Source organism: Desmodus rotundus, chromosome 2 (assembly GCF_022682495.2).
Source record: "Desmodus rotundus isolate HL8 chromosome 2, HLdesRot8A.1, whole genome shotgun sequence".
NCBI classification, from domain to species: domain Eukaryota; kingdom Metazoa; phylum Chordata; class Mammalia; order Chiroptera; family Phyllostomidae; genus Desmodus; species Desmodus rotundus.
In genome coordinates this window covers 142,314,394-142,337,524 of record NC_071388.1, presented here as the reverse complement: position 1 = coordinate 142,337,524, position 23,131 = coordinate 142,314,394, and the positions used below count along the sequence as shown (strand labels likewise).

Sequence of the window (23,131 nt, the reverse complement as noted above, 5' to 3'; positions counted from 1 at the left end):
GGCACATATAAATATCCAAAGAGACTTAGACCATTTTGCTATTTTGTGAAGATATATCTTCTCCTTTACCCCCCAAATTATTCTTTACTTTTGTCCGGTCTATCCTAAAGGCAGGAAGTAAAGGAGACACTGCCAGAAAGGACCCGCACCCCACCAAATACCATTTATTCTTCCCCTGATTGTCCTACACATCATTCTTAGGCAGGATTTGAATAAGTCATCCTGGGATGAGGGCAAAGAAGGTCATTGCTCTGATGGCTGCCTTTCAAGGGAGTTAGTTTTCTGTGGTTCTATAGCTACACACGTCACTGAGTAATGGACAACCTGGATGGACTCCAATCTGCTACTTAAAAATACACTACCTCCCTTCCTTTCAACCCCCTGCAAAATAAAAGAACCACCGACTAAATAACAAATTTCCACAGATTTGGTACTACGATTTGGAAGCTCTCTACTTTTTATACTAGGTCAAATGGATTGGTGAAACCAGATTGTTCTCCCAAGAAGTATAACATTTTACTTTATTTAAGTCCTTTAAAGTTTTCAATACATTGTTAGGCAGATGTTTGGGAGTTCAGTGAGTCACCTTTTTCTCTTTGGTTGATAGACATATCCAGTTCAATCACATGGTGGAAATTATATGGGTCAAAACATTCACCAGGTTACTGTTGCCCAAAGCTACAGCCTAGGACCAGATCACATTGGTCCACTGAGGTCTCTGCCTCCAAATGTGAATTCCTCAGTGACAACCCAGCCTGCTCAAGCTCCATATTTAAGGTAAGGTTTTGGCAATTGTAACTGAATAAAAATTTTAAAAAATAAATAAAAATTTAAAAAAAATGAAAACTAACAACTGCCCATAACTTTTCTTTTTATAGAAAACTTTTTTTTGCTAAAACATATTCCAGGGCATATTTAAAATTAAAAGTATACATCTTAGTCATTATCAAAAAAAAAAAAAGTAAGTTTTTGGGAGCTGTGTTAATTTTGTAATTCCATACATTAAATATTCACAGACTTTCACAATGAGAATAAATAGACCCTTCTCTTTGTAATATTGCTGTCTTTTACTCTTGGCTGAAGTTTATAGCGCTGCCCATTTATAATCCTGTGAAGTAAGAATTGTGCTGCTCTTAGCTTTGCTCCCATACTGGTTATCCCTGGCTTACAGTCTGGGTCCCTGGAACGGAATAAAGGTAACTGTCCCTTACTGGAACCTAGCCCTTGATCTATTCTAACATACATGTACCGAAGCATTGTGCTGTGATCAGCCTAGCAAAGTAGTCCCAGACATATTTATCAGTATGCACACCGAAAAGTCAGAAAACTTGTTATTTTGACTCTTAAAAGAAGTGTGTTTGAATTGTGGAATTTGTGGTCTAATTTTTTATACTAACACTTCTATTCTGAAAATCGTATTTAAACCATGCCTTCTGTTACCTTTGTTAGCCACACAAAATGTTCATTCAGTACAGTCACATGTAGATGATCTGTAAGATCTCTCCCCACTCTTAAATTCCATCAGTATAACTTTCAGATATCTGAAAATTAAATAAACCTGTTCATATTGGTATTCAGTTAAAATGTAAAGTTTTATCTTGGAGGAGACTTAGGAATTCTGGAGAAGAAACGGTAATGTAAACATTAGTCCTCCTATACTGTAAGCAGGGTATTTGATATAATATAAGATTATATGTCTTTTAAAATAAATGTATGTAGTTACAGGAACAAACAGAAGTCCTACAATTTGGTGTGATTTTTCAGCTTGTGTTTTTTTTTTAAAACATTGTTAATAAGTAAACTCTAGGTCAGGACTGTCTTGCAGGTAGATTAAGGATCTTATGTGGAGTACACCATTCTCCTTGCCGTCACTGATTTTATGTAGGTATTTAGATTAGGCTATTAGGGCAGCTTTGAGAGTTCCCTGCCAAAGGAAGGTGTAAGGACTGTGAGGAGAAGAGGTGGATTGAGAGGGGCAGGGAGAGTATAGGCTGACGGCGTACTTGAGCTGGGGTTTGTTCTCATTGAAGTTGGCCTAAGATACCACTATCAGAAATAACCAGCATCTCTTAAAAGATTTTTAAATGATTTCAGATTAAATGGGTTTTATAGTCTTAAATTTTTTACTTTTTAACACTTCCTTCTTACCAGGTGTAAAAATTACATTAACAGTGTTGGATAGGTGGAGTAAATCATTATCAGAATAGCACAGCTGGTAAACTTAAAAAGAAAGAAAAGGCATTTCTTATTTTCTCAGGATGATTTGATCTCTGACCATAACCTAGATAATGCAAAGTAAACGTGATTTTCTTTTTAAAATTTTGTTTGTAGCACTGGACAGGACACTCTTTCCAATCCTGCTTACATGGACCAGAACTCTACCCTTCACGCAGCTGCTGGCGCAGCTGCCTACACACAGCAGAGGGGGCTGGCTGTGGGCCTGCCCTCTTACCCGAACACCGCGTCCAGTCTGCCACAGCTGGCAGGCTTTCCGGTGGCGGTTCCAGCTCATGCAGTTGCACAGCAGCAGACAAATTACCATCAGCAGCCTCTCCTTTAGAAATGAACCAAGCATTTCGTTCGAAGCCTTCATATGTGTATTCGACCATTATGATTCTAATGTGAAAATACTGAAAGAAATTTTTTTCATAATTCAAAAGGACAGACCATGAATAAATAAAGCACAAAATCTTCTTACTCTACTAGGCCATCAAAAGGTTTTTTTCCCACTCGTTTGTTTGAAGTCAGACTTTTGAACAGAGGCGGCTTCAAGTTGTTTCCCGTTGGTTTTGTCTTAATTCAAATTTCCCTACACAGATCTGGACACTTGTGGGTAGCCTTATGACACTAAGCAGCATGAGATACGTACATTTTATAAAGAACCCACCCTGTACCCCCAAACATCGTGTTCATGTGGAGAGCACTGAAACCCTTAAATATATTTTGTATGCAAACTTTTTTCAGTTTCCTACACACCATTATTTTAAAAGGTGGCCATCTTTTTTGTGCATTTAGCTCCCAGCATATTTCCTTATGGCTCCTTAAATTGCAGTTATAGTTGCAATACTTTCAGTTTTGCTCTCAGTGTATGTTGAGTAATAATTAGCGTGGTGTTGTCTGCAGAAGAGCATTTGGAAGGAACACAAATGTTTTATTAACAGTGAAGACCATGTCAGTGCAGATGTGTGACAAAACGTTTAGCTAGTCCCCCAGTCATGCCAGCAGTGGGCTAAGAAGTGGCCGTAAACCACTTCCATTACCTGCAGAACAACATTTATTTTCCTACAAGGGTCCCTGGTATTTAGAATTGCCACTGCATTGACCTTTTCAAATGACTTAGGTCATTCTGTAATGAAAATAGGGTCTGTTTGTGTTCCCTCATGCCGTGTGGTGTGCAGAGATGCTGCATTTCCTTTTTACGGATGACATGGGAATTTGAGCCATGAGACAAGCCTAATGATTTGACGTGATGTAGGCCAAGTGTGGATGTAAAGTGTGTTTTTATTGATGCATTGCTTCTTTACAGAGGTGATTCGAGTACCATTGCTCTGCCAGGCTGTCAAAAAAAATTGGCCATTCTTTTCAGGAGTAATTCTGAGTGTGGAATAACAGCCGGCAATGGATTGACAGGGAAGCTATCCAGACAGATTTTCTGAAGCCTACATGTTAAATTAGTTCATAGTGCTAATAGATTCCACTCCAGAAGTCAGTAACTCAGTAGGGACTATCTTCTCTCCTAAACATTTGCACACTACTGTATCATCTGGCACTTTCTAAATAACCCAGAATAGAAAACACGCCGTAGTGGAGCAGTAGCTGTACGTTACAGAGACACCAACAGGCCCCCCGATGTTATTGCAGGAACAGTTGATGGTAAAACTATATTCAGATTACGATTTAAGAATTTTTGGGATGTATTCAAACTACCCAAGTTTCTTTGTATAAAAGAGGCAGCATCAAGAGTTCTAACTTTCTTGATATAGAAGACTATTAAATTTACATCTGAAAAAAAATGCAAATACATATGCTTACAAATATATAACTGGAAATAACCATGGACATAAGTTTATTTTTTTTAATGATAATTATATGGAAACAAGATTTTTGTATGTTTTTTTTATCGAACTCTGTATTAGAAAGATTACCCTTAATCTTTTGTCATTTACTATTTAAAGAAATTTGATTCTGAATATATTGTTTTTTTCTCAAAGAAACTGTATCCTAGAAGAAGATAGTCTATATACTACTTGGTCTACATTTAAAGGGAAAAACAAGCAGTATTGGGAAGCCCAATTTCTGTCATTCTTATTTCAGGTACAGGGAACAGGAAAGAAAGTTTTAACCTTTAATGCTTCGTGTTCCTGTTTTTCATCCCATATTTCTTTTCCTTCTATGTGAATTCAATTATATACTTACAAAAAATTCTAAAATGGCACCTTACTTTTTGGAAACAAGTCTATGCTTTTTTAAAGACTACAAAGCATAAAAAACACTTACAAAGCTGCTCTTGATAATAATGTTTGCATATATATGGAAAATCCTTTTTCTCCCAAACAATATTTAATAAACAGTTATTTTAATATTTGTGTAAATATTTCATGTATAATTTTGGTTGGAATTGTAAAAGCTTAATTTTGCATAAGTCTTGAGCTAGTATGGATACTGCACACTCACTAAATCGGGATCAGTCCGTTGAGTTCACCTAATGTAGTTTTGGAATAATGTAATATGCAACATGTATATAAATAGTATATATTGGCATTTATCTGTGAAATTTTATATATTCAGAAGTTTCTTCTCCCTCTTAAATTAAAAATAATTTTATTTTTGTCATACTGTAATGAAGTTTGTGTTGCAGGCTGTTGATAGTATAAAAATGTTATTAAATCAGTGTAGTGAGATATTTTTAGTGTTAAGAAATACAGGGTTGTTATTTTTCCTTCTTTTCCATAATCTAATGGATTGTATTTATTTTCAAACCTGTTTATAATTAAATGTTTTCTGCCAAAGGAACTGTCTAACATCCGATTTCTACACTGGGTTCATACTTACTGTTTTTATATAAAAATAAAAATAACTTCTGCTTTTTCACATGAAATCTTGGTACATGAGAAGGAATTCCTGAAAATTAAAATAAAGTTTTCATTAATGTAGAAATTCCCCTGGTGTTAAAGTATGTGAGGTGGGTGGGATGTGCGCTCACAGAGTGGAAATGCAGTCTACCAGCACTTTCTTGGGGTTTGGTGACTTATTTATAAATTTACCTGAACATGAAATAATTATAACATTAATCAGTTAGGATTTGAAATTATTTGCAGATACATTGTCATCATATGCTACTTCAATAGTTGATTTTTGACCACATAAATTTCACTTACATTTTGAAGATTTGATGATTACTTGTAAAACTTTGCCTTCAAGATTGTAAAATACTTGATTTTAAATGTTTAAAATATTATGGCATAGAGATTTTTTAAAAAGTCTTTCCTAGTACAATAAAAATTGTATGCCAAGGCTCCTAACTTCTAAGAGAGGATGAATTTATTGAATTGTTACAATGACAAAGCTGAAGTTATTTTTGTAGGTAACAGGTTATAAAGAATATAGTACCAATTTGTCTGTGATGCTTAGTTTCTGTCAAAAGACATTTTTCTTATTTGCTTACATCAGTTTTAGTGAACAAATAAAGGGAGGACTCAATTCTAAGGATTTGATTTTTTTCTGATTAGTTTGATTTAGCTTCTTTTGAATATTACAGATTTATTTTTTAAAGTTTTTCCAGAAGAACTACTCAAATTTTACGAAGCTAAATTTGAATTAGACCTTTTAAAAAACATTACTGTGTCAGAAAGAAATCATGTTGCTTATTACGTAGTCTAATGGGATGAACAGTGTCCCTCCAAAATTCATGTTTACCTAGAATGTCAGAATGGGACCTTATTTGGAAAAAAGAGTCTTTGTAGGTGTAATTAGTCAAGGATCTCGAGTTGACATCATCCTGGATTTATGGTGGCCCCTACATACTGATGTCCTTATAAAAAGAGGACACGCAGACACAACGAGTAAGGCAATGAAGAGGGTGGCGGAAAGTGGAGTTATGCCGCCACAAGCCAAGGACTGCCTGGGGAGACCAGCAATCTGGGGAAGAGGAAGTAGGAGTCTTCCCTAGGGCCCTAGAGGGGGTGCGGTCCTCCTGACACCTTCAGCTCTGATTTGTAGCCTCTGGAACTAAGATAAGAAATTTATGTCATTTGAAGCTGCACTTGAGGTGCTTTGTCATGGCAGCCCTAGGAAACTAATAAACATAGATAAAAGTGTACAGCAAAATCTGAGTACCAAGCTTTCCAACCCTTTATAAGATTGGTTAAAATCGTCACAAGAGTTCTGAGAAATGTCCAGTAACAGTTACTATGTTTTGTAAACTATAATCAAATTGCATGGATAAATGAAACCAAACCCTGGGTTACTCCCATAATCCCATTTTTACTAATTTTTTAATATCTCATCTGCATTTCAGTAATTGATTTCCTTATGCCAGAGGTGTTAACAAATTACAATTTACACATTTACTACCCACTCTTTTGCCCATCTTGAGTAGTGGGTGTTGCAGGGAGGCGTTCGAGGGCAAGCAGAGGAACAGAAGGACTGGATGAATGTTCCTCAGAAAGCCTATTGAAGAACGGAGTTGACTTTGTTTTAATTTTACACCATTTGATATAAAGAGGGAAATAAAGGCCTTTCAGTATCTTAACAGCAAGTCAGTGACCACTACTGATTACATTTTGGTCAAGAGAGCCAGCTAACTTTTTTTAAAAATTGAGGTGACATCATATGACATAAAAGTAGCCATTTTAAAGTGAGCATGATTCAGGCGTTTAGTACATTCGCAGTGTTGTGTAACCACCACCTCTAGTTCCAGAATTAGATCTGCGTGTGTCTTTTTTTCACTTAGCCTAATGTCTTTGATGTTCATCTCCACATAGACCACATTAGATGAGGTTTGCATACCACAGTTTGTATATCCATTCATAGGGTGGTGGCTACTGGGGCAGTTTCTGTGATTTGGCTGTTGTGCATAGTGCTGCTATGAGTGTGTGTACATGTATTTGAATACCACTTTTCAGTTCTTTGGGATATGTGCTTAAGTGGAATTACTGGGTCATATAGTAATTCTGTTTAATTTTTTGAGGAACTGCCAAACTTGCACAGCTGAACCATTTTACATTTCTACCAGCAATGACGAATGTTCTGATTTCTCTACATCCTCACCAAGACTTCCTTTTTTCTTTTTTTTCTTACTTCCCCCCTCTTTATTACCCTCTGCCCTGCATACTCCCTTCCACCCACATTCCCCCCCTTTAGTTCATGTCCATGGGTCGTACATATAAGATCTTTGGCTTCTACATTTCCTATACTATTCTTATCCTCCCCCTATTTTCCACCTACCATTTATGCTTCTTATTCTCGGTAGCTTTTTCCCCCTCTCTCCCTCTTCTGCTCACCCACTGATAACCCTCTATGTGATGTCCATTTCTGTGAATCTGTTCCTGTTCTAGTTGTTTGCTTTTTTTTTTTTTTTTTTAAGGTTTGGTTGTTAATAGCTGTGAGTTTGCTGTCCTTTTACTGTTCATATTTTTTATCTTCTTTTTCTTAGATAAGTCCCTTTAACATTTCATATAATAATGGTTTGGTGATGATGAACTCTAACTTAACCTTATCTGGGAAGCACTTTATCTGCCCTTCCATTCTAAATGATAGCTTTGCTGGATAGAGCAATCTTGGATGTAGGTCCTTTCCTTTCATGACTTGGAATACTTCTTTCTAGCCCCTTCTTGCCTGTAAGGTTTCTTTTGAGAAATAAACTGATAGCCTAATGGGCACTCCTTTGTAGGTAACTGTCTTCTTTTGCTGCTTTTCAAATTCTCTCCTTATCTTTAATCTTGGCTAATCTTGGGTAATTACTATGTGCCTTGGTTTGTTCCCCCTTGGGTCCAACCTCTTTGGGACTCTTCTGAGCTTCCTGGACTTCCTGAAAGTCTATTTACCTTGCCATATTGGGGAAGTTCTTCATTATTTTTTCAAATGAGTTTTCAATTTCTTGGTCTTCCTATTCTCCTTCTGGCACCCCTATGATTCAGATGTTGGAATGTTTAAAGATGTCAAGATGTCCCGGAGGTTCCTAAGCCTCTCCTAGATTTTTTGAATTCTTGTTTCCTCATTCTGTTCTGGTTGGATGTTTCTTTGTTCATTCTACTCCAAACCATTGATTTGAGTCCTGGTTTCCTTCCTGTCACTGTTGGTTCCCTGTAGATTTTTCTTTATTTCACATAATGCAACCTTCATTGCTGCCTGGGTCTTTTTTATGCTGTTGAAGGACCCAGTGAGTTCCTGGAGCATCCTGATAACCAGTGTTTTGAACTCTGCATCTGATAGGTTGGCTATCTCTTTGTTGCTTAGTTGTATTTTTTCTGGAGCCTTGAACTGTTCTTTCATTTGGGGCATTTTATTTATTTATTTATTTATTTATTTATTTTTGTCTCAGTGCATCTGTTATGTAGTAAGGGGTGGAGCCTTAGGTGTTCACCAGGGTGGGGCAGCTCACATTGCTTCATTGCTTTGTTGTGATGCTGTATGTGGGGGAGGGGTCCAAGAGGGAACAATGCCACTTGCTCTGCTCTCTGCCGGTTTTCAGTCACTTTCCCTGCTAACCACAATAAAATGGGGCCTTTCTGGTGCTGAGTCCTGTGTTGGTGGGTTTATGTATGTTCTAGGATCCTGTGAGTCTTCCTTTTTTTTTTTTTTTTAATCCTCATCTGAGGACATTTTTTCATTGCTTTTAGAGAGATAGGAAGGGGGCAGGGGGAGAGAGAATGTGAGAGAAACATGACTGGTTGCCCTCTTGTACATGTCCCAATTGGGGGTTGAACCTGCAACCTGGGCATGCACCCTGACCAGGAATCAACCCTGCAACTTTTCAGTCTACAAGACAATGCTCCAACCAAGTGAGCCACACTGGCCAGGGTGTTATTTTCTATGTTTTAAAATTATAGCCATCCTAGTAGATGTTGAAGTGGTACTTCATTGTCATTTTAATTTGCATTTTCCTAATGACTAGTAATGTTGACCATCTTTTCCCATATTTGTTTGGCAATTTGTATATGAGGGGGGACCTAAAAATTACCTGAACTATCTTTTGGAGGGCAGGCCCATTGTAGTTAGGCTTCTCCCATTAGTTGAGTGTACTAGGAACCCATCTATATCAGTGCACCAGCTGGCGTTGTTGTGAGAGGCTGAGTTTAGCTTCAGTGAATTTTTTTGGAAGACTTTCCGTGTGCTTGCCTGTTACATGATGGGTGATTTACAAGTGTACCTGCCCACACTGCACTGAGTGTTCAGCAGTTTTTGACCAAAACCAGCATGACCACCCCCTGCCCGTGCCCCAGCCTCCCTATTCACCTGATCTCACCCCGAGTGACTTTTGTTTCCCTGGATGAAAAAAGTCCTCAAAGGGAAACTTTGCCAATGTGGAAGAGGTGAAACCAAAAACAGAAGCACTAAAAGGCATCAAAATCGACGAGTTCAAAAACTGTTTTCAGCAATGGACAAAACATCTAGATAGGTGTCCTGAGTCAAACGGAGAGTACTTTGAAGGTGACAGAAGTTTAAACATGTAAGAATAAATACAGAATTTTTAATAAATACATTCCAGTTTTTTGGGGTCCCCCCTTGTATCTTTGGAGAAATATCTCTGTAAGGTCCTTTGCAGTTGTTTGTCTTTTTGTTGTTGTCTTTGTTCTTTATATATTCGGAATACTAGACCTGGACTAGATACATGATTTGCAAATATTTTCTTCCATTCTGCAGGTTGTCTTTTTCTTGATGATGTTCTTTTATACACACAAGTTGTTGATTTTGATGAAGTCCATCTATTTTTTTCTTTTGTTGCTTATGTTTTTGGTATATCTAAGAGTCCATTGTCAAATCCAGGGTCATGAAGATTTTCTCATTTTCTTCTAAGAGTTTTATGGCTTTAGCTCTTATAATTAGGTCTTTGATCCATTTTGAGTTCATTTTTATACATGGTATGAGGGAGGAATCCAGCTGCATTCTTTTGCAGGAGATAGTTATCCCAACAGCATTTGTTTTTTTTTTGTTTTTTTGTTTTTAAAAAAATTTTTTTTGTTATTCAATTACAGTTGTATGCCTTTTCTCCCCATCCCTCCCCCCCAACCCCAGCTGAACCCACCTCCCTCCCCCACCTCCACCCTCCCCCTTGATTTTGTCCATGTGTCCTTTATAGTAGTTCCTGTAATCCCCTCTTCCCACTGTCCCCACCCCACTCCCCCCTGGCTATTGTTAGATTGTTCTTAACTTCAATGTCTCTGGTTATATTTTGTTTGCTTTTTTCTTCTATTGCTTATGTTCCAGGTAAAGGTGAGATCATATGGTATTTGTCCCTCACCGCCTGGCTTATTTCACTTAGCATAATGCTCTCCAGTTTCATCCATGCTGTTGCAAAGGGTATAAGCTCCTTCTTTCTCTCTGCTGCGTAGAATTCCATTGTGTAAATATACCATAGTTTTTGGATCCACTCGTTTGCTGATGGGCACTTCGGTTGCTTCCAGTACTTGGCTATTGTAAATTGTGCTGCTATGAACATTGGGGTGCACAGGCTCTTTTGAATTGGTGTTTCAGGGTTCTTAGGGTATAATCCCAGCAGCAGAATTGCTGGGTCAAAGGGCAGTTCCATTTTTAGTTTTCTGAGGAAATCCCATACTGTTTTCCACAGTGGCCTCACCAGTCTGCATTCCCACCAACAGTGCACTAGGGTTCCCTTTTCTCCGCATCCTCTCCAACATTTGTTTGTGGATTTGTTTATGTTGGCCACTCTGACTGGTGTGAGATGGTACCTCATTGTGGTTTTCATTTGCATCTCCCTGATGGCTAGTGATGCTGAGCATCTTTTCTTATGTCTTTGGACCCTCTGTATGTCTTCCTTGGAGAAGTGTTTGTTCAAGTCCTTTGCCCATTTTTTAATTGGGTTGTTTGTCTTCCTGGAGTGGAGTCGTGTGAGTTCTTTATATATTTTGGAGATTGGGCCCTTGTCTGAGGTATCATTAGCAAATATGTTTTCCCATACTGTTGGTTCTCTTTGTAATTTGGTGCTGTTTTCTTTAGCCCTGCAGAACCAACAGCATTTGTTGAAGAGACTGTTTTTCCACCTGCCACTTTTGGACACTGCTATAATATACCCGAATGGTAGTCCGTTCTGAGTTTTACAGCTGCGGTGGATCAGCCCCGTAGCTGTATAGTTTGCAGCTTTAGACAGTCTTGTCCTCATCCGATCATTTCAGTCACATATCTAAAGTGGGGGTCAGTACTATCTTGTTAGGATGTAGCTCGCAGTGGTGAAAATCTCATGAATAGATGCCTTAGGTATCAATATAGAGATGGTTTTTAGCTGTTTTTTGTCCCTCCAAGGAACTTCAGACAAATATTTTGAAAAATGCATTGTTTAAAAAGAAAAATCAGACTGAAAACCCCAGCCCCAAATAATCATATTTCTTTCCTGGGAACCCCCCCAGGGATTTTTACCTGCATGTCATTGGTCAGAACCAGGCCAAAAGGCTACTTACTTAGTGGCAAGTGAGTCTGGGAAAGTGAGTATTTTGCTTACCAGCCTGTGAACAGAAGGCAGAGGAGAAGATTGGGAAGGAAAACAGAGTTCCATTAGGTAGCATCTGTCCTGTCCAAGCATGTTTCCAGTGTGGTCAATACAAAGTCAGGTTGCTCTGTTGCTATTCCACAGTCAAATAAGCTCTTGTTAAGATTCTCTGTAGCATAAGCATACCATCGCTTTTAGTCAATAAAGACTAGAATTAATATAATTGCATATGACCTGATTGTTACAACAGGGGCATTTTTAAAAATTGGATTAATTTATTCTAACAAAAGTACAAAGTATGGAAAATTAGTGTGTTTGAATCACTTCAGAGAGTAGAGAAAATTTCACGCCAGCAGACTGGACTTTCAGCACCTTTGAGCGGGGAGACTCAGAGTCGAGACAAGTGGCGGTCCAGGCCTTCGGCGGCCCAAGGACAACGAGTCCTCCGACGGAGGGTGTGCTGATCGCAGAAATGTGTGGTCATTTGGGTTTCTTCTCTACAGTTTTAGTGCCACATAAAACACAAAGAGAATAGGAAGGTGTTCACTGAGTTCAGGGCTGGTGGCTAACAAAGATGGAAGAGAAATGCTGAGACAAAAGGAGGAGGAGCCTGGGCAGATAGGGAGGTCAGGTGGACAGTCCACAGGCGCTGAGGGTGCAGCGCATGGCCGCCTCCTGCCAGCACCGGTGCAGCTCCCGCAGCACAGCTGTCCCAGAAGCAAGAACTGGCCTGTGTAACCTTGTTCTTCTGCATAATTACACAGGTCACAATGTACTTAAATGGTTTTCCCAGCTTCGTGAGTTGGCTTAAAGTCTGTTCTACCAGATTTGTGGTCCACTGATTGACTTAGCTGTGCTGATAGGTATGGTATCACCATCCATGTCCCTTTCTGTAGCCTCTTTTACAACGTGGCTCACTTCATCAACAACAAAAGCAGTCTCTTCCGCAGCCTGGAAGTCTCCCATCTTTTCTCTGGCACGTCGCCTCCCTAAAACAGACCTATTTTTAAAAAACCTTCTCAAGAGAGACACAAAGTAGGCCCTATAAGTGGAGATGGGGATAAAAGTTTCAAACTGCTGTCTCTCCTATTTTGAAACAGATGAAGAAGTTAAAGATTTATTAGCAGTCATTAATTCATTCAACAACACTATTATATGCTGGGAATACCAAGAACTTGAGTTTCCAAGCCTGAGTTGTATTTGGATAACGGTAGCAACTGCACTTTGACTTGATGGAAAACCACTTTCATGCACCCTGTCATTGCATTCTCATAGCACTTGTTAGGGAGAGAGGCCCACAAAGAGAGGAATCGTCACAAACTGTAAGTGGCAAAGCTGGGGTTCGACACCAGGCTCTGTCTGATGTGCTAGTATGTGCTTTGACTCACTATACCAGTGTGACTATTACGTAGAAATACTTGTGTAATAAGCTGTCAAGTAATGTCTGTAACAGCTTCCTTCCCCACAAAACCCTGAGGCGAACGGGGTCCCGACGGGCTCCCCGGGGTGGAAAATGCCCGCAGTGGTGAGCGGACTCCTGTAGGAAGAGCACAACGGTGGCTGGCACTGCTTAATGTGTAGTGCAGTGCAAATAGCTGTCACACACGTGGGCTGACGGGACCAGAGCTTGATGTAAACAGACGGGCTCTGCGAGTCTGTGAGGAGGAGGGGGTCAAACATCAGAGAAAGCAACTAAAGGAAGCTTAGAGAGTTCTGTATTTGGTGAATAGAAAAGAGCAAACTTCGAGGAATTGCTCTGAAGAAAAACCCAGTGATAACTACATGAGGCTGTTTTGAAAAGGAGAGTGTTCTGACTTGAAGCGATGGGACCCGGGCTGACACACACAGCCCGGTTTCTCCTGCATCAGAGTTGCTGAGAAAAGCACCCAGCCTGAGCTCGGGGTTCTGTTAGGCTCTGGATTGGATCCAAACTCTTCAGAATCACGTATTAGTTAGGATCTTCATGATCCCACCATTGGCAGCCCTTCTAACCCCTCCAGTTTCCTGCATACAGCTAGATTCCAGTCCACAAACCTAAAATTCCTCAGGTGCCAATTTTGCTTTTTCACACCTATGCTTGGCCCTGTTATTTTTCCCTGCCTGAAATTCTTTCGTCCATCAAACAAATTGTCTTTTTAAGTGTCAGCCCAAATTTCCCTGATTCTGGCTCCTAGTAACCATGCTGCACTTCTGTGGCATCTTTTGACTAAAACTTTGCAGGAAAAGGCATTTGGTGCTTTCCCCTTCTCCTGGCTTAGAAGGCAGGTGCAATATTAGGAAATAAAGCAATTGTTTTGTGACCATGAGGAAGAAAGTTATGATGGCTCAGGAAGATTAAAAGTACCTGGCTACTTTTGGGGGAGGGTTAGAACTAGCTTATTTATTTATTTATTATTTTAAAAAATTTTATTGTTGTTCAAGTACAGTTGTCTGCATTTCCCCCCCACCACTGCCCCCGCAACCCAGCCATCCCCTGCTCCCTCCCCTGATTCCAACCCCCCTTGGTTTTGTCCATGTGTCCTTTACAGTTGTTCCTGAAACCCTTTCCCTCTTTCACCCCCATTATCCCCTCCCCTCTCCCCTCTGGTTACTGTCAGATTGTTCTTAACTTCAATGTCTCTGGTTATATTTTGTTTGCTTGTTTGTTTTGTTGATTAGGTTCCAGTTAAAGGTGAGATCATATGGTATTTGTCTTTCACCACCTGGCTTATTTCTCTCCAGTTCCATCCACACTGTTGCAAAGGGTAGGAGCTCCTTTCTTTCTGCTGCATAGTATTCCATCATGTAAATGTACCATGGTTTGGCTCCTTGGTGACAATTTTGATAGTTGATGGTCAGTTGTAGACTATCTTCCTCTGGACTTCTTATGTGAAAAAAAAACAAACCCTTGATCTGTTACCCCTGTTTGTCTAGACTACTGTTGGTAGGGTTCTGCTATTTGTATCTGAAAGCATTCCTACCCCCACTAGGTCTGTAAAATTGTTTAGAATTTGGAGCTGTGCTTATTCATTGGTGTGTCCCTAGGGCCCAGCTTAGGCACATGAAATGTTTGTGAGATGAAAAATAAAAATGGATTTAGCAGAAAGCTGCATAGCCCCTTACAGTGCCCGGCGTTCAATAAATGTAAGTTTTGTTTGACCCGTTTTTATCCTTGCACTTGTTGTTTATCATCGTCATTCCATTGTAATGCGTAACATCAGGGTGTATTTTACAGTGGATCGGCATGTATTGTGAGATTTCATTTTATTCCCTTAAAGCTATTCAATCAATGATGCATCTTAAACTTAAAGTTGTCTTAGAACTCAGGGAATATGGCATTATTTTAACTAACAAGAGACAAGGGAACTAAGGTCCAGTCTAAGTGTCAAAAAGGCCAATGGCTCTGGTTAAAAAAAAAATCTTAGTGTCTCCAGTGCTCACCAAATGATATTCCTGGATGCTTTCCAGAACAGGGTGCCACTTCTCCACTCTGAGGCCAGGGTTGCCGCAGAAGCAGAAGCACACTGAACATTTCTTTCTGACTCGTGGCAGGAAACTACACCGACCCTTGCTGTGGGCTGGGGGATTTGAAAAACACTCAAAAAGGAGTCACCTAGAAGGTTGAAAGGTCATAGATACTCAGGCAGGTGATGTTAGCAAGAGGCATTGAAAGAGGACATGGGGATTAAGGGCAAAGCAAATTCTATACAATGGTCCTGACAATGCTGGATAGATAGCTCAACTTTGACATCCCACCTGTTTATTATTCTGGTTGCAAACCACTAGTATGGATTAATTCAAGTCCTCCAACTTTGCATTTGTATAAGCCTGTGTTCTTCACTGGGCACAGAGGAAGAGAAAAACTAGAATTTGAACATTACTTGGAGTTTATTTACATCATTTGGCATCTTAATGTGAACTTTTAGAAGAATACTTTAAACTTTGTAGGAAGCATTAACATAATTTATGACAACCACGAAAAATGGCAGAGCGAAGGTGAAGGACAGAGGTGATCAGATTGTATAACTGCCTACATAGGAAAGCTATCCTTCATGTGCAGGACTGTATTGTATTTTTTTACTCTCCTTTCCTCTGAGAGGATTATACACATCTGCCCGTGCCCCTGACCCTGGAGTGGCATGCTCCCATTCAGGGATTTTGGTACTGGTTGCACGTCATGCATTGCCGATGGATATGAGCAGATGCAACAGAGAGGCCCACAGCTAAGCAGAGGCTTAAAGAGGCCGCATGAAATCCTGAGCAATTTGGTTTCTTCCTCTCCAGAGATGGCATGTCTCAGACCAGGGCTGCTGTTTCAACCTAGGCCTGGGAGTGGAAAGAACTGAGCAACAGCCTGGACCAGAACCAAGGGCTTAGCTGATGCTGTAATCCACTAAGATTTTAGGATTGTTTGTTGCCAAAGATGACAAATATGCCAGATAAAAGAAAGAAAGTATAAAAAATTTAAATTAGTTACTAGGTAGCATCTCAATACAATTCTCTATTTACAATATGTGTATGAGTCGTCTTAATAGTGATCGTGCCTAATACTTAGATTTTTAAAATTTACTTCCATCGCCATCTGAATCATTGGTACCCTTTAAAATTGTACCCTTTTCACTAGGTTTTATATTATATAATTTTTTAAAAATTTCTTAAAGACTTATTTATTCTTAGAGAGGGGAAGGGAGGGAGAAAGGGAGAGAAACATCAATGTGTGGTTGTCTTTCACACGCCCTCCAATGGGGACCTGGCCCACAACCCAGGCCTGTGCCCTGACTGGCAATCGAACCAGCGACCCTTTGGTTTGCAGGCCAGCACTCCATCCACCGAGCTACACCAGCCAGGGCTATAGAATACACATGTTTTTTAGGCTCAGAAAGTAAACACTTTTTGAATCTGATTTCTAAAAATATTACAATAGTCTTTAATATCCCAAAGGTGCATGGTTTATGTGCCTTTTGAACAGATTTTCAATCAATACTTGAACCAGAGCATTGGGAGACAACGGAAGGGGGAGAGATAATTCTGGAAAAACTCTTTAGAAATGGAGAAAGTAGATCCCCCAAGAAAATAACTCATAAACTTGTACCAGGGTTGTCTGAGCATAAATGCAAAAGGTTGCTTCCACAAACCCGTAATGTGCAGTTGCGCACACATGCCACTGTGGTGATTTTGTATGCTCCTAGCTGAAAAGTACAAACAGTGTTCTCCTAGATGCATAGACTCCAGACAAAGTGTATTATGATTTGACTTTTAAATATGAAATGCACTGCCATCTTACGATCATGAGCTCTGAGAGTTCTGTAAATCACGTCTTTTTTTTTTTTTAAACAGCACCTTGGACAGGACTTCATCTGTAGGAAGCACTTAACAAAATGTTTATTAAGCGACAGAATAAAGTGTATGAAGAGAGCATTTGTTGCCGGCAACGTGATCCAACACTGTTCACTGTTTTGGGGAAGAAAGCGGAGTATAATAGTGGTCACCTGCTCCTGAGCAGTTCAGTCTCTTGAGAGCAGAGTCCTAATTTGCTAAATGTGGGGTTTGTTCTAGGTCTAGATGGTTACTGAATTCCCTTCCAGGTATAAAATTTTTTAAATGTTTAAAAATAAAAATATAAAATAAAATTTTATTTGGGGGTACTTTTAGATTTACAAAAAAATTGTGAAGATAGTACAGAAGTGTACATTTAGTTTCCCCTATTGTAAATATTTTTGGTACATTTGCCACAGATTTTAAAAGATTTTATTTACTTAGTTTTACAGGGAGGGGAAGAGAGGGAGAAGGAGCAGGAGGGAAACAGGGATTGGGATCGGTTGCCTCTGGCACGTTGCCCAACCCAGTGGCAGAACCACAACCCAGGGATGTGTCCTGACTGGGAATTGAACTGGCAACTTCTCGTTTTGCTCAATGGTGCCCAGCCAACTGAGCCATTTGTCAATATTTTGACATCAGTCAGGGCCATTTGTCACAATTTTTAAACCAATTTTAATATTTTACTAAAGTCCATACTTTATTCAACTTCCTTAGTTTTTACCTCATGCCCTTTTTCTGTTCCAGGATCCCATCCAGGATACCACATGTTTAATTGTCAGGTTCCCTTAGGCTCCTTTTGCCTGGGACGGTTTCCCAGACTTTCCTCGTTTTTGATGACTTTCACAGTTTGGAGGATTAAGTAATCCCCTGTGCTTCACCTAGTCAACCCTCCTCCTGAATCGACTTTGTACAGTCTTTATAGCTTTGCCTCTTCCAGAAACTCATGTAATTGTATAGTATATATCCGCAGACTGGCTTTCCTTCACTTAGCAATATGCTTTAAGGTTTATCCATGTCTTTTTACAGCTTTTAGCTCATTCCCTTTTATCAATGAATAGTATTCCATTGTATGCTTTTACCATTTGTTTCTCCACTTACTTATTGTAGGACATCTTGGTTGCTTCCAGGTTGGGGCAATTATGAATAAAGCTATTATAAATATTTGTGTGCTGTTTTTGAGTGGACTCGAGTTTTCAAATCAACTGCTTAGATACCTAGGAGCAGCCTGATTGCTGTATTGGATGGTAAGACTGTGCTTAACTTACTAAGAAGCCAGTGAACTATCTCCTAGAGGGGCTGTACCATATAGCATTCCCATCACCGATGAATACTAATTCCTCAGTTAGGAAAAAAGGTAGCCATTGTGATAGGTGTATAATGGTATTACATTATCACTTTAAATTGCATTTCCCTAATGACAAGTGATGTTGAGCATCTTTTCATATGCTTATTTGCTACCTATGGATCTTCTTTGGTAAGGTGTCTGCACAATTTTGGTCTATTTTAAACATTGGGTTGTTTTCTTATTGTTGAGTTTTGACAGTTATTTTTATATATACATTTTTTTAAAGATTTTATTTATTTATCTTTAGACAGAGGGGAAGGGAGGGAGAAAGAGAGGGAGAGAAACATCAGTGTGTGGTTGCCTCTCACACCCCCACAACTGGGGACCCAGCCCGCAACCCAGGCATGTGCCCTGACTGGGAATCGAACCAGCAACTCTTTGGTTCACAGGCTGGTGCTCAGTCCACTGAGCCACTCCAACCAGGACTGAGTTATTTAAATATTTTGTTTATGAGTTCTTTATGATATTTGTTTCATTTCTATGAAAACATTGTGTCTTGCCAATATTTTCTCTCAGTCTATAACCTGTCTTTTCAATCATTTAACAGAGTCTTTTACAGAACAGAAATTTTTAATTTTAATAAAGTCCAATATATCGATTTTTACTTTCTTGGATCATGCTGTTCATGGTGGTGTTTATCTAAAACTCCATTACCAAACCCAAAGTCTTGAATATTTGCTCCTAGAAGTTTTGTAATTTTGCATTTCACACTAGGATCTATAATCCATTTTGAGTTAAATTTTATGAGGTCTGAAGATTGTTTTAAAATAACAGCTTTACTGAGATAATTCACATACCATGCAATTCATCTATAATATTTAAAGTGCAGAATTCAGTGGTTTTTACTGTGTTCACAGGAACATACAACAATCACTACCATCAATTTTAAAACATTTCCTTCACCTCCCAAAGCAGCCCTGCCCTGTTCGCTGTCACCGGACCACCCCAGCCTCCCAGCCCTGGGCAACCACTCATCTGTTGTTAGTCTTTATAGATTTCCCTATTCAGGACATTTCATCTAAACGGAATCATACAATATGTGACCTTCCATGATTAATTTCTTTAACTTAGCATAATATTTTCAAGGCTCATCCATGCTGTAGCATTGCAATATCAGTACCTCATTCATATTTAATGCAGTAGGGTGTTCCACTGTACAGATATACCACATTTTATTCACCCATTCTTCAGTCGATGGACACTGAGGTGGTTTCCACTTTGCCTGCTATGCACATTCTTGTACACATTTTTACATGGACATATGCTTTCATTTATCTTGTTTATATACCTAGGAATGGAATTGCTGGGTCATATGGTAACTCTGTGTTTAACTTGAGGAACTGCCAAAATGTTTTCTACATCAGCTGTATGGTTTTACAGTCCCGTCAGCAGTGTATCATGGTTCCAATTTCTCCACATCCTTATCAACACTTGTTCTTATCCGACTTTTTGAGTATAGCTATCTCATTGCGGTTTTGATTTGCATTCCTCTGATGACTAATGATGTCAAACATCTTTTTCATAGATTTATTGACCATTTGTGTATCTTTTTTTTTTTGAGAAATGTCTATTTAGACTCTTTGTCTAACTTTATTTTTAAAAATCTTTTAAGGGTTTTATTTATTTATTTTTAGAGAGAGGAATGGAGGGAGAAAGAGAGAGAGAGAAACATCAGATTCTGGCACGCCCCAACTTGGGGCCTGGACCACAACCCAGGCATGTGTCCCAACTGGGAATCAAACCTGCCCGACCTCTCAGTTTGCAGGTGGGCACTCAATCCACCAAGGCACACTGGCCAGGGCTCCTTGTCTAACTTTAAAATTGGGTTGTCTTTTTATTATTACTGAGCTGTAAGATTTCTATATATATACACATACATACATTGTAGCTAGGACTTCCTTATTAGATATATATATATATATGCTTTGCAAATATCTTCTCCCTTTCTGTGGGTTGTGTTTTCACTTTCTTGATAGTGCCCTTTGAAGTACAAAGTTTATAATTTTGATAAAGTCCAATATGGGGTTTTTTTTGTTGCTTATACTTTTGGTGTCATATCTAAGAATCCATTGCCAATGTTTTCCTCTAATAGTTTTACATTGTTAGCTTGTTCACTTAGATCTTTGGTCTATTTTAACTTTTGTATGGATCCCAGTTCATTCTTTGAGTTCTGGTGCTGGATGCAGTGACAGCTCTCTCTGAGTGCCAGCCCTAATGCAGGAGCTGAGTGCTTGGTAGAGAGGGGCAGGAGTCTCAAGGTCCTCTGCCATGCCTCTCTAGGGGCAGATGGGACCCCGGTATTCTCAGAGGCGCTGTGCCCACTCTAGTGCCTCCATCCCATGAGTGGGTGGGGCTGGGCTAAAGAAGGCAGCCCCCACCTCTCTGCTCATTTGATGGGAACTTAGCCTCAGCAACAGGGGTGTTGGAGCAGGATGCTCAGTGCTGATGTCCTTTACCTCCCAGGAAGATGACCCTCCCAATGGGAGCTGAGGGCAGAGGGAGGCCTGTGCTGTAGGCTGCAGCAGTGTGGTGTGGCATTTCCTTCTCGCTGAGCTGACTTTGGAAGCAGGGAGGGAGGTATTTGTCTCAAATACCACAGACTCTCACTTATCTTATTGACCTTTAGTGAACAGCCTAGAATAAACGTTTCTTCATTTGCTGAGTATCCTTTGGACCACTTCGGAGATTTAAACAATTAAAAATAATAATTTTCAGCAATTTTGCCATAGGGTGGGTACAGAGAGGGCCTCACTGTCATGCTGCTATAGACTCTTTTTTGATAACTTCAAGTCAGTGAGACTGTGGGCAGTGGAAACCCAGAAAACGCAACTTCCAGTGCCCACATAACAATTCATTCTATAGATATTGATTAAGAAATATAGATATTGACCTATGAAAATGGCTCAGAACTAAAAATGGATTGAGCTGACCATAACCAAAGCAGAGTTCTGTATTGGCAGACACACCATTAGCCATAAACTTCATGATATATCTACTATATGTGAGGTAGAAGAATAGACGATGAAAAGCTAAAAATCCATTTTAGAAACTAGGAGATTTTTACAAAAAGGGAACAAACCAAGGCAGCCTATATTTAATGCCCAGAAAATAAATGCGTCTGGTTTTCAGGGGCACAAGAAGCTCTCCAGGACTAGAGGGGTCAGTCTTGGAGGAAGAATGAGTTCAGCCAGGTTTGGAGGAGGAGGAGGATCCAGCTGTGCGTGTGTGTGTGTCCTGGTAGTGGGTGTATTCCAGGGCAGAGCTGCTGAAACGGGATGGTGTTTGGTACCCTGGAGCAATGATGTGCAGACCTGCCTGCTTGCCAAAAGGTCTGTGTAGACTAGAGATCAAGTTGGAGAAATGAGGTGGTGACCAGAAAAGCAGAGGAGAGGAGGGCTTGGGTGCTGGGACCGCGGAGTTTGGTCCCTATCGTGTGGGCTGTTAAGAGCAATAAGTGCTTTTTAGAGAAGAGTGACTTAGAGAAGTTTTAGGAAAATAGCTTTGCCTGTAGGAATGAAGTGTGTGTGGTGGGTCTGTGCAGGCACAAGCACACACGCAGGCATGCTTGTGCCTGGAGGCGAACGAAGAGACCAGTTATCAGCCTGTTAGAAAGAAATGAAGGTCTGGGTTAAGTGAACGGGGTAGGAATGGAAATGAGTGGTGAATGGTATGGTATAGTCAGGACTTCGATAATGCCAACCAATTTTTAAAACAAACAGGGCAGTTTCCATTAAAAAAAAATCCTGGAATGCAATGTGATTTAGAGACTTAAGGTTAGCGTTTTAAGATACTATGCATATTTTAAAGATGGATTTCTCATGCAGTAACTATAGTTAACGGTTCTTTTTATTTTTTCAATTAGAATGTATTTTTATTCTCTTTTATTACTTTAAATTCCACCACTCCACAATTTGCTTAATTTGATCCCAAATTAATCTCTTGTATGTATTTGCAGAAGGAAACCCAGAATTACAAAAACGGCAAAGGTTTCATGGATGAGTTTCCTTCCTTGAAAACAGCTATCCACGTAGAAATGGGAGGCACGTGGCCAACTCTTGCTTTTTTAGCAGGTCTAACGTGACCTTCAAAACTCCTTAGGACAAGCTGCTCTCCTGCGGGGCTGCATCTCCCATCAGACTCGGGCTGGCACTGTCTCCGGTGCCGCCTGGATGTCTGTGGCTCGTGGTTCTGAGGCCAGAGTTGGCAAAAACAATACAAAAACACGGACAAAAAACCAAACCACAAAACCCCTTGCCTTACCACAGCTGGCTGCTGAGTGAAGTCGCGGAAGGTTCTGCTCTTGCCCTTTTAAAATTCCAGTGCAGCAAACACACGCGCGCGCGCGTGCACACACACACACACACACACACTCGCCGGTCGGCTCGCCCCACTCTCTGCCACGCTGCACCAGCGGCCCTCCCCAAGTCCTGATTCATGAACCGTGCCACCTTTGTCTCATTTTAAACTGTGCAGACTATTTTAATCCTTCCACCCCCACCGCAGATTTCCCCCTCCCTTCATCCTCTGGAAAGCTCTGCCGCAAGGCGCTCGCTAGGTGAGAGCGCGCTTCTCCCCATCGGCTCCGGTGGGCGACCTCCGGAGAAGCCCCTCCGCAGGACTCCGCCTGCGGGGCCGCGGCCCCGAGCCGCTGCGGGCGCGGAGGAAGCGCCTCGGGCCCTTTAAGGGGTCGCGCTCCGAGAAGTGCAGGCAGGGAGCGGCCGGGTGGGGAAGTCCTGCCGCCCTCCCCGCCCCCGCTTCCGAGCCCTCGGGGGCCCGTGGGCCCCGCGCCCCCCCGCGCCGGACAGGCCATGCACCTGTGAACC

At 40.4% G+C, this 23,131-nt stretch overlaps 1 protein-coding gene across 6 annotated transcripts in view; it reads left to right on the top strand.

Annotated features, from left to right (window-relative positions):
* STAM2 (signal transducing adaptor molecule 2) overlaps positions 1–17,699 on the top strand; it is a 60,542-nt gene extending 42,843 nt beyond the window's left edge. For 5 of the 6 annotated variants that reach the window (XM_045187404.3, XM_024579837.4, XM_045187403.3 and 2 more), the window contains 2 exons: positions 608–777; positions 2,332–5,157. In XM_045187404.3, the coding sequence (XP_045043339.1) occupies positions 608–777; positions 2,332–2,560 (399 nt within the window). In that variant the 3' untranslated portion in view covers positions 2,561–5,157. Of the gene's footprint in view, positions 1–607; positions 778–2,331; positions 5,158–16,981 lie in introns of those variants that run through there. The other variant, XM_053918677.2, reaches the window with a different exon arrangement.
* The last annotated feature ends 5,432 nt before the right edge of the window (positions 17,700–23,131 follow it).